Source organism: Plecotus auritus (assembly GCF_963455305.1).
Source record: "Plecotus auritus genome assembly, chromosome: 4".
NCBI lineage: Eukaryota > Metazoa > Chordata > Mammalia > Chiroptera > Vespertilionidae > Plecotus > Plecotus auritus.
The window spans coordinates 70168587-70181068 of NC_137775.1; the positions used below are offsets into that span (position 1 = coordinate 70168587).

General features: G+C 44.2%; 1 protein-coding gene across 4 annotated transcripts in view; it reads right to left on the bottom strand.

Moving 5' to 3' along the window:
• SMAP1 (small ArfGAP 1) overlaps positions 1 to 12482 on the bottom strand; it is a 157416-nt gene that overhangs the window by 51335 nt on the left and 93599 nt on the right. For 3 of the 4 annotated variants that reach the window (XM_080663704.1, XM_080663703.1, XM_080663701.1), the window contains exon 6: positions 9743 to 9823. The exons of the other annotated variant lie outside the window; for it this stretch is intronic. In XM_080663704.1, the coding sequence (XP_080519830.1) occupies positions 9743 to 9823 (81 nt within the window). The remainder of the gene's footprint in view (positions 1 to 9742; positions 9824 to 12482) is intronic. 4 annotated transcript variants of the gene reach the window in all.

The following is a 12482-nucleotide window of genomic DNA, read 5'->3' on the forward strand; positions in this document are numbered from 1 at the left end:
GTTACACTTCAATAAAAAGGTTAAGAAATTTAAAAAACTAATTTAACTTCTAAAATTAAATCTCTATGAAGTTACAAAATGTCACTTTCAGATAGATATAAACTCACGATATAATTACAAATTTTTAAAATTGCCTTAATTATTCTTTAAAAAACAGGACATCTTGAGCCCTGGCTGGGTATAGCTCAGTTGGTTTGAACATCATACCGATATGCCAAGGTTGTGGGTTCAATCCCCAGTCAGGGCACATACGAGAATCCACCAATGAATGCATAAATAATAGAACAACATCTGTTTCCCTTTCTTTCTTTCCCTTCCCTCCCGCTCAAATCAACAAATAAAAAATTTTCAAGAATAGCCCTGACCAGTTTGGCTCAGTGGAGTGTCGGCCTGTAGACTGAAGGGTCCCAGGTTCAATTCTGGTCAAGGGCATGTACCTTGGCTATGGGCACATCCTCAGTAGGGTGTGTGCAGGAGGCAGCTGATCAATGTTTCTAATTCTCTATTCCCTCTCCCTTCCTCTCTGTAAAAAATCAATAAAATATGTATTTTTTAAAAAATTTTTTTCAAGAATAAAAAATAGGACATCTTGAAAACAGGACATCCCAAAATCAATTTCAAGTGCCACCTAGAGTGACATTTTGTAACATTGGTTTTACTGTGAAAAAGGATAGAGAAGTCAAACTTTAGTCTCTATAAGGACTAAACCCAGCAGCTGTTTATTGATTGCTCCCTTGAATTACAGTTAGTGGTTGTATTGATTAGCTCACTTATATGTGGTAGGTTAGCCTACTTAAAGAAGAGAGTCTGGAGATTTAAGCATTCTTCTACTGTGGTGAAAAGCTGGCTTCTAAATATCTTTATATATTAAACCCTAATATGCAAATAGACCGAACAGCAAAACAACGGAACAAGTGAACAATCGGTCGCTATGACATGCGCTGACCACCAGGGGGCGCGCACAGAACATGGCAGGTGTCAGCAACAGGTGGCAGAGCACGTAATGTGGTGGGCATCGGCCGTGGCGGGATAGTGCAGCAGATGAGCGGGGGCGCCAGACCAAGGCGAGGCGCCAGTTGCTGTCATCAGGATGAGCCTCTGGTGGTTACTGAAAATTTTTTGCTCCTGCACGCTGTGGTCCCGCCCAGCACTCACACCTGCTGCTGGCACCAGCCCCGCTTGCACCTGCTGCCGGTGGCAGAGCCACCACTCACACCCACTGCCAGCGCCCAGCGCCAGTCCCAATCGTTTGGCGCCATCAGCAGGTGCAAGTGGCAGCTGCCGGCCGCGATCGCCCAAGGGCTTCTCCACCTATCCCTGCTCCTGAGGGGTGAACAGGGCAGCAGCCGCCGCTCGCCCCCACTAATGGTGCTGGCCCCGCTTACACCTGCTGCTGGCACCGGCCCCCATCGCTCCTCATCGTCAGCGGGTGCAAGCGAGGCTGGCGCCAGCAGACCTGAGACCGGGGACCACGGTGGGAGGGGCAGGGCGGGGGCACGGAGGATGGGACAAGACCCGCCCCTGTGCCCACTGCAGCCTTGTGGTCCACAGTTCCTTTTAAGGTGCACGAATTCGTGCACTGGGCCACTAGTCCTATCTAATAAAAGAGTAATATGCAAATCAACCCTCACTCCACTACACCCACAAGCCACGTCCACCAGCCAATCAGAGAGAATATGCAAATAAACCCAACCAAGATGGCTACAGCCACAGAGAGCAGGAGGGAGGCTTGGGTTTCCCTGGCAATGGAGGAAGCCAAGCTTTCCACCTGCCCTTGCTGGCCTAGGCCTCCACTCAAGGCTACAAAGTTTCAATGATAGAAGATAAATATAGCCCAACCCACGGAGCTGGAAAGAGCAGGAGTCTAGGGTTGCCCCCGGTGATGGAGGAAGCCAAGCTTTCCGCACACCCTGGCCGGCCCAGGACTCAGCTTAAGGCTACAAAGTTTCAATTATAGAAGATACATAAATCCCAATAGAAATGGCTGCTGCCACGGAGCAAGCAGAAGGCTTGGCTCCACTCCAGGCTACAAAGTTTCAATTGTAGAAGATAAATATACCCCAGATACCAGGGCCTCCACTTGGGTCACCAGGGGGTGTGGCCGGCCTGCAAACCACCACAGGCCCCTCACCCAGGCCGCCCCACGCCCCAAGGGAACCCCCACCCTGATCCGGGACATCCTTCAGGGCAAACCAGCTGGTCCTCACCAGTGCACCAGGCCTCTATCCTATCTAATAAAAGAGCAATATGCAGATTGACCAACACTCCAACACACATGATGGCTGCCCCCATGTGGTCAAAGATCCTGCCCCCATGTGGACACAAGATGGCCACCACAAGATGGCCAGCAAGGGAGAGCAGTTGGGAGGGACCAGGCCTGCAAGGGAGGGCAGTTGGGAGGGACCAGGCCTTAAAGGGAGGGCAGTTGGGGGTGATCAAGCCTGCAGGGAAAGGCAGTTAGGAGGGACCCAGGCCTGCAGGGGAGAGCAGTTAGGGGTGACCAGACCTGCAGGGGAGGGCAGTTAGGGGGGACCGGGCTGGCAGGGGAGGGCAGTTAGGGGTGACCAGGCTGGCAGGGGAGCAGTTAGGCATCAATCAGGCTGGCAGGGGAGTGGTTAGGGGGTGATCAGGCTGGCAGGCAGAAGCGGTTAGGAGCAATCAGGAAGGTATGCAGGCGAGCAGTTGGGAGCCAGCAGTCCTGGATTGTGAGGCCCAGTGGGATTGGGCCTCAACGGGCAGTCGAATATCCCTCGAGGGGTTCCAGATTGGAGAGGGTGCAGGCTGGGCTGAGGGACACACACACCCCCGTGCACGAATTTCGTGCACCAGGCCTCTAGTATATATATAAAAGCCTAAGCGACCGTTACAACTGAATAACCAGTCAACCAGTCGCTATGACACACACTGACCACCAGGGCGCAGATGCTTGGTGGTGAGGGAAGGAGGAGGGGGGGAGGCAGGTAACCACGCAGTGGCAGGGCGCCAGCATCCGTTCCTTACATGCCCGGCCCAGTGACCATCGCCTCCTCTCCTGACCCCAACAGGGCCTTCGGACCCCAGGCTGAGATGGGGAACCGAGGGAGAGGGGTGAGCAGACACGGCCCCTTTCCCAGGGGGGCTGAGGGCCAGCACCCTCCTTGGGGCCAGCAACCAACTTCCTGCACCCCATCCCTCCCGTTTCTTCCCCCGGCCGGCAGGCCCCGATCGGCCCAGCCCCTATCGGCCTGGCCCTGATTGCAGGGCCATCTAGTTTATTTATAAGAAAACTAGAGACCCAGTGCACGAAATTCATGCCCGGAGGGGGGGGTCCCTCAGCCCAGCCTGCACCCTCTCCAATCCGGGACCCCTTGGGGGATGTCCAACTGCCAGTTTAGGCCCAATCCTAAACCGGCAGTCAGATATTCCTCTCCCAATCGGGACCGCTGGCTCCTAATCGCTCACCTGTCTGCCAGCCTGATCCCCCTAACTGCTCTCTCCTGCCGGCCTGATCCCCCTAATTGCTCTCCTCTGCTGGCCTGATCCCCCTAACTGCTCTCCTTTGCCAGCCTGATCGCCCCTAACCGCCTCTGCCTCAGCCCTGCCACCATGACTTTGTCCAGAAGGTCATCTGGAAGATGTCCAGTCTAATTAGCATATTATCCTTTTATTAATATAGATAACCTAACTCACCCTGTATAATTAAGTGGGTCAAAGTAAAAAAAAAATTCTGCTAGCTTTTCCTGGACACAAATTCTATTACTGGCTCAAAATTACCTTTGTAATATAAAAAATTTTTAGTTTTTCTCTAGACTCTGTACCAAGTCATACCATATCTATCACCAGCAAATCAAACAGCTTTCTTCTCTCTTTCTCCTCTAAAATACTGTCACATTCTCTGACATGGATGAATCTTAAAATTATGCTCAGTAAAAAAAAAGCCAGTCACAAAATACCACATATTATATGATAGCATTTATATGAAATGTCCATTATACAGAAATCCATAGACAGAAAGATCAGTGGTTGCCATGAAGAGTGACTACTAATTGCTATGGGTTTTTGTGTTTGTTTTTTTTTTTTTTGAGGCAATGAAAGTCCTAAAATTGGACAGTGGTGATGGCTGTGCAACTCTAATAAAATACTATATACCACTGAGTTTTACATGTTAATGGGTGAATTTTATAATATGTGAATTATATTTCAATAAAGCTGTTATTTATACTAATAAAAGAGAAATATGCAAATTGACCGTACCTCTGCCACACCCACCAGCCAATCAGGAGTATGCAAATTAACCTGACAAAGATGGCAGCGGCCCCGCCCCCCAGCCGCTCCGGGCCTGTGGGAGTCGGAGAAGTCGGGCACCGGCGCCTGAGGCTGGCTGCGGCCAGGGAGACCAAGAAGCCGCCTGCCCCATGATCCCAGGCCGCAGCCAGCCACAGAAGCCACCCACCCCACGTCCGCCCACCCCACATCCTAGGGGACACGAAGAAACCGGGCCCCAGTGCCTGAGGCTGGCTGCAGGCCGGGAGACAAAGAAGCCAGCTGCCTGCAGTCCAGGCGCCAGCACCTGTGGCTGGCTGTGGCCTGGGAGACGGAGAAGCCACCCACCCCACGGTCCTGGGTGCCAGCGCTTGTGGCTGCGGCCCGGGCGAAGCCACCTGCCCACCATCCCCTGCAGCTGCAGTTGGCCCGGGTCCCGGGTGCCTATGGCTGACCAGAGGGAGGGAAGCCTGGATTCCAGGTGCTGGTGGCCGCTGGAGGAGAAAATCCTGGGTCCCGGATGTGGGGCCGAGGCAGAGGTGGTTAGGGACAATCAAGCCAGCAAGGGAGCAGTTAGGGACAATCAGGCTGGCAGGCAGAAGCAGTTAGGGCAATCAGGCAGGCAGGCGAGCAGTAAGGAGCCAGCAGTTCTGGATTGTGAGAGGGATGTCTAACAGCCGGTTATCCCCCGAGGGGTCCCAGATTGGAGAGGGTGCAGGCCGGGCTGAGGGACACCCCTCCCTCCCCCATGCACAAATTTTGTGCACTGGGCCACTAGTTTAAAAATAACATGGTAGAAAACTTTGTAACTGGAAAATGTTATTAGAATGGTTTTTCCAAACTGGAAATAAAAAGACTACCATAATCATACTTTAGTAATAAACATTTAAATCCAGTTTGATCAATGCCAACATTCTATGGGGACAGTCTTCTACTAACACAGATCTAGTGTTTTTCAGCCCAGCTCTTCTCCTTTCTGTGAAAGAAAGAGGGTCAGAAGGCCAGGAAGGAAGAAAGAGAAGGTTGGGGAATGCAAGCCTGATAAACAAACCTCCTCAACTCAACATCTTACTCCAAAAGCTAATAGTATCTCCTGGCTATCAATTCCAAAAAGAAATCTTCCTCTATTCTGTTTTGTTCACAAATATATCTGTATGTGGCAAAACAACACAATATGAAAACCATAGCAATATAGTTTCATTATAAACAAGATTTATGTATACCCTATCAATATTTAATGTAACTCAGCGATTCATCTCACGGCACACATAATTACTAAAATTCTATGGCACACCAAAAAGTACATTTTTTGCCAATCTGACATTAAAAAATAGGTATAATTTAGATTGGTTTATAAAAAAATAATAATAGTAGTAATTACCTACCCTTTTTGCTTCAAAGTGACTTTTTTAAAAATTAGGTGCCTATACTTGTAGATAAGGATTTCCAGTACCAAGAATTAACCAATCAGACAAAATCTTATTAAGATGCAACTCTATTATATGACCTATATATTTATGGTTCAAAACAGGACATTCAACCCGGACAGCTATTGTGTTGGCTGCCGTCATTTTTTTGTTTGACAATCTAAGAAAAAAAAGGTCAATGCCACTGACTAAATAGTCACATTCTGCATGTTTTAAAAATTCTTGCAGCACACAGGTGTACCATGGCATATCGGTTGAAAATTGCTGTACTAGCTTATTTAAAAAATAGGATTTAGAAAGGGGGGAATGTGAAAATAATGCAGAAATGGAAATAGAAATAAATACCTGCTACTGTGATTCTAGAGCAGCAGGTCTCAAATATAAGGTCACTGTTGGCTATTCAGTTTGGTAACACAGTTTTTTCAACTAAGAAAATAGTAAACTATGGAGTTCTAAATTGAACCCCACAATTTGTTCTTGATTTGCTATCACCAGTCACAACTTTTTATATAAAATGACAGGCACAGAGAGTAACAACTTAAATTTGAAAAAACTACCTATATATATATAAAACCCTAATATGCAAATAGACCAAACAGCGGAACAACCGAACAATCGGTCGCTATGACATGCACTGACCACCAGGGAGCCCACGCCGAACATGGCGGGCATCGGCAGCAGGTGGCAGAGTAGGGAACATGGCAGGCGTCGGCTGCGGCAGGATGGTGGAGCAGGTAAGTGGGGGCACCAAACCAAGGGGCCGCCAGTTGCTGTCATCAAGGAGAGCCTCTGGCAGTTACTAAAAATTCTTTGCTCCTGCGAGCCATGTTCCTGCCAGGCTCTCTCACCTGCTCCTGGCACTAGCCCCGCTCACACCTGCTGCTGGCATCGGAGCCGCTGCTCGCACCTGCTGCCAGCGCCCAGCGCCGGCCCCGATTCCTCAGCGCCATCGGCTTCTCCACCTCCCCCTGCTCCTGAGGGGCGATTGGGGCAGCAGCCACCACTCGCACCCACTGATGGTGCTGGCCCCGCTCACATCTGCTGCTGGTGCCAGCCCCAATTGCTCTGCACCATCAGGGCATGGGAGCGGCAGTGACAGGAGCGGGTCTGCAGGCAGACAGGGGACTGGGGCTGCGGTGGGAGGGGCCAGGGGGGCGCAGAGGATGGGCCGAGACCTGCTCCCTGTGCCTACCGCAGCTTCACGGCCCACAGTCCTTTCAAGGTGCACGAATTCGTGCACTGGGCCCCAAGTGTATTATATATGGATTGACAATGAGCACCCCTAGAATCTATAATATGGATATATCCTTTTCCACTAAAAGGAACCAGGGATCCCTAGTGAAATAGATGATGACAGGTCTGGGGCAGGCAATGTACAAGATGAGTTTAAAAGTTATCATACCCAATATTATGGAAATTATCATATTACTGCAGCTGCATGACAAAGACTTGGGAGCCAACCTGAAGAGGTTTCCCATCAAAGGATAACTAAAATAGACAGAAGCACCATATATCAGGGTCCTCAAACTACAGCCCGTGGGCCACATGCGGCCCGCCGAGGACATTTATCTGAATAAACTGTAATTATACACAACACAACTGACCCTTACAAAAAAAAAAAAAAAAAGGTTGCCTAATAAAAGCAAAAAACAAGAATATTTATGGCATTATCCCATTCATACATTCAAAAAATAGAGAAAAACAAATCACATTACTTAGAAACACATGTAGCAAAGATGAAACTACTTCTACAATGCAAGGAAATGATTATCTCTGGGGAGAAGGGAAGTGACTTTTTGATTGGAAAGAGTTATGGGAGACAGTTTCTGGGTGCTGGTCATGTTCTATTTCCTAATTTAGGCAGTAGATACATGGGTGGTCACTTTATATATAAGTTGTACATATACAACTGTTCATAAAAGTTGCACACGTGGCATAGTTCCTGGTATAAGCAGATGACCAATAAAGCCAACTATTATTTATGATGATATTATTCTGACTACTACTGTTACTACAGAGTGGGACAAAAGTAGGTTTACAGTTGTTCATATGCAAAATAATACAATAATTTAAAAATAATACAAGAATAAACTGTTTCATGTACTCACAACTGTAAACCTACTTTTGTCCCGCCCTGTATTTTCATTGATATTACTAATTTCTTCTCTGTAGATTATATACACCCTCTGAAAAAAATCAGCTCAGAACATACCGAAAAATGCCTATATGTGAAGTAAAGCTTCTTTATTTGTGCTATTTTTCTTTCTATTTCCCATTACAATTTTAAATATCTTCCTTTTTACACACTGTGCACTATCTTGACCACAAAACTTTGATAGAAACTAAAGTTTTTCCCTCTGTGTGAGTATTCTATCACAGGCTCCTACCATGAGCAGCAGGAGTCCTCAACCTCTGCAGGTTGAGCAAGAATTGCAGGTGAGGCATGACCTTGATTTAATAAAACCTAAGTACTTGAAGGAAACAGCAGAATTTTGAGGAAGGGAGAAAACGTTATCTATCTGGGATATTTAGAGGGCTGCATGGAAACAACGGAATGAGTAAGCTTTAGGTAAGAGGTGGGGAGAGGAAAGGACATTTTTGGAAAAGCAATTTAAAGAAGGAAAGTTTGTTTAGGTAACAATGGACAAGTATGACTGTATGAACAATGGAGAAAGACTGCTAGGAAGACAGGTGAAGAATCAGATGGTGAATGGAACTGACTGCTACATGAAGAATTGAGGAGTCTTTGGATGCTTAGTACATCTTAACTTGCTGAAGGCTTGTTTATAACTCCTTGAATGCAGAGACTCTACCAAATGACAGAGAAAGAACCAGTACATATTCACAGTGTACACTTTGTAGTATGTAATTTATACCCTGATAAAGTCAATTTTTAAAATTTCAACAAGAAAATCAAGAATGCTCCCTCTACTGACAATCCCCCTACCATGTTTCCATAGTTCTATGGTGAAATGCATTCAAAGCCAAGCAGACATAATTATTTATAAAAAATATAATGTTCTGTCTACTTGTAGTTTGTCTAATCACATCTATCCTGCAGATCACTGCCAAAATAATCTTCCAAAAGAACCCTTGTGAACTAGCTGTATCATCTGCTTTAGGCAAGTAAAAATGCTTCCCACAGCCTTTCCTCCAATAAAGAATCAACCCGACTTTTAGATCTTCTACAATTTGAGCTCAATCTACTGTTTTGGACTACTTTTTCACTACTTTCTATCATAGATATATATCTTCAAACTCCTCTAGTCCTCTTTTCCTAAGCATAGTTACTTTGTCTGTTTCCAGTTTCCATGCCTATCCTTCAAAGTGTTCAGTCCAAATGATATATTCCTGCCTTCCACCTTATCTACGTACACTTCAAAATCTAGTTCAAATGCTAACCTTAAGCATGGAGTTTCTGGAGGCCCTTTCAGGTATGTTGGGTCTTTTTCATTCTTTGAATGTTACTGAAGTCTGTGCATATACCAGTAAGCTAAAATGCCATTCTTTATATCATTAATAAGGGAATACTTATCTTTGAGGAACTCACATTATCTATACCCACACATATATAACTGACTACAAATCATACAGAACAAGCTATCAATAGGACATACTTAGCACATAGTAATCACTCAACAATACTTGTTCAAAGAATTATTATTTGCATATTGTGAATATCCCCAAACTCATCTATATATATAAAAGCCTAAGCAGCCATTATCACCGGAAGACTGGATGACCAGCTGGTAGCTATGACGCGCACTGACCACCTGGGGGCAGATGCTCAACACAGGAGCTTCCACTGGTGGTCAGTGCATTCCCACAACCAACCTCCTGCGGCCAGCCAACTTCCTGCAGTCCCTCCCCCTGGCCAGTTGGCCAGTTGGCCAGCCGGCCCTGATCAGCCCCAACTGGGACTGGGTGAGACGGCCCGATCAGCCCTGATCACTGGTCAGGCCGAGGGACCCCACCCATGCACAAATTCGTGCACTGGGCCTCTAGTTCACATATAAGTATGCAAATAAGATGGTAGTCTTTATAGATTTTTTTTTAAAAAAAGGAAATTTTACCTTTTCAGTTGTAAGAGGTTTTGCAGGCTTTTCTGGTTCCTTTTCTCTCTTTTTCTCTTCTTTTTTTTTTTCCTTTTCTTTCTAAAACACAGCCCAAAGTTTTGCTAAGTTTACTTTTTTTAAAATGTCAGCTCTTAACACATTTTATTAGTTTGAGTTGTCATTTGAGAAAGGTACAAATTTTCAATGATGACAATATCTGGTGATACTGAAATATAAAAGTAAACAGCAAATTCATATTCTCAATGAGGTTATATATTGATAACACAATAAAGAACATCTTTTCTTGGCCCTCAGAGTTATCTCAGTTGGTTTGAGTGTCATCCCGATACCGCAAGGTTCCAGGTCCAATCTGCGGTCAGGGTACATACAAGAAGCAACCAACGAATGCATAAATTAGTGGAACAATAAATCAATGTCTCTCATATCAACAACAAAAAATTTTTTTTAAGAATATCATTTCTTGCCCAGCCGGTTTTGCTCAGTAGTTGTGCACTGACCTATGAACCAGGAGATCAAGGTACAATTCTGATCAAGGCACATGCCCTGGTTGTGGATTTGATCCCCAATAGGGGGTATGCAGGAGGCAGCCAATCAATGATTCTCTCTCATATTGATGTTTCTCTCTCTCCCTCTCCCTTCCTCTCCAAAATCAATAAAAATATATTTTTTAAAAAATATATCTTTTCTTAAAAAAACTACAATGGAGGTGAGACATTTAAAACTTGATATGTTAGAATTTGTGTAATTAAACAAATGAGACCTCTATTCAATAAAGTCTCACTGCATCTTTACATAAGCTTCCTAATAGCAACCATAAAGTTCAAATTTGAATTAAGAAGAAAAAATTAACTGATGAATATAATTCCTATCACACAAATAAAGACAGATTATAACATGTAATATAAAGGGGAAGGTACAGTACAATCACTTCACTTTTTTAAGATGCCACAAAACATTTTCAGTCCTATCACTACAGTATTGTGATTTTTAAAATGGCAAATACTATTATTTTCTCATGAAAAAAAAAAAAAAAAAGGTAAATATAGATACAGTATTTTGGGACCAGAGCCAACTTACTAGTTAGTGTATTCCAACAGTCAAGGTAAACTATAATGGTATCATGATGTTCACAATTTGCAATTTCAAGAAGGATGAAACAGGATATAATATTAAAAACTTAAGGACCATAAACATGCCAAAAAGAGGAAAATGAAATAAAAATTAACATGGATAAATGTTGAGAAGATCATGTTAAGTGAAATAAATAAAAAAGTTAAAAACCATATGCTTTCACTCATATGTGGGATATAAAACTGAAAGCAACAAATAAACAAGAAAAATAAAAACTCATAGACACAGACAAAAGTATGGTGGTTACCGGAGGGAAGGGGGTTGGGGGAGTAAAAAGGATGTGTTATGGGGGTCAAATATATGAAAATGGTAGATGTGACTTTGGGAGGTGAACACACGCTGCAATATACAGATGATGTATCATAAAATTGTACACTTGAAATCTATGTAATCTTATTAACCAATGTCACCCCAATACATTTAATTCAAAAAATCCTAAAAAAAAAAAAAGATTAAACAAAGAGCATTATTCATAGGCATTACAGAGGAGAGAGATGTGTAGAGACCTAGAATTGAATGACTACTGCAACTGGGTACTGATCTGACCTTAGTTTCCTGGTAGTAAACACAAAAATATAAACTGATGAACCTAGGAAAGGCAGAATAATAATCACACAAAAGTTAATCTAAATGCCTAAAGGTTGAGTTTGCACCTGTGCCTTTAAAATGGTGTTAGACACAACCACTTTCAACAAAAGAATGTTTGCTATTTGTAAATCAGAAAAGGTAACACTGGCAATTACTAGGCTATAACATAAGAGATATAATAAAAGTTCCCATGGGCCAGGCAGTGTAATAAGCACCTTATTTTCTAATTTAATTTTTATAATAACTGTCTGGAAAAACGGTCATTGTTATTGTTTTACAAACGAAGAAACAAAATTTTAGGAAAGTAAGGCACAAAGCAACACAGCTAATCAATGGTAGAGTCATGGGACAACAGAGACCAAACTCTCAAGTCTCACTACTCAGTGTTGTCCAGTGGAGCATTGTTATTTGGTATCGCTCTTCCTTACAACAGCCAACACTTACTGATCCCTTACCATATGCTAAACACTACTTTGACTCACTTAATCCTAACTTTATGAGGTAAATAATAGTATCCCCACTTTCTAAGTGAAGAATAAATGATATATGCAAAAATCATTTATCTATATATGTAAAAGCCTAAGCGACCATTCAACCCTGTGGGGATCGGGCCGAAACCAGCAGTCCGACATCCCCCAAGGGGTCCCGGATTGCCAGAGGGTGCCGGCTGGGCCAAGGGACCCCACCAGTACATGAATCCATGCACCGGGCCTCTAGTATATTATAAAATGCTTTTCCTTCCTTCCCTCCCTCCCAGGTGGCTCTTTCCGCTGAACTGAAAGACCTGTATATCCAACCACCTACTTAGACACTTGGATGTTCCACAGTTATCTCATACTCAACAGATACAACTTTTAATTCATCTCCCTTCCTTTTCTCTCCTCAAACCTGTTACTCCTCCCTCAGCTTCTATCCTTTTCTCACTCAATATCACCATCTATTAAAATGCTCAAGACAGAAACTGGAAGTCATCAAATCTTCCCAAAGTACCTCCGTATTCCATCGATTACTAATTCCC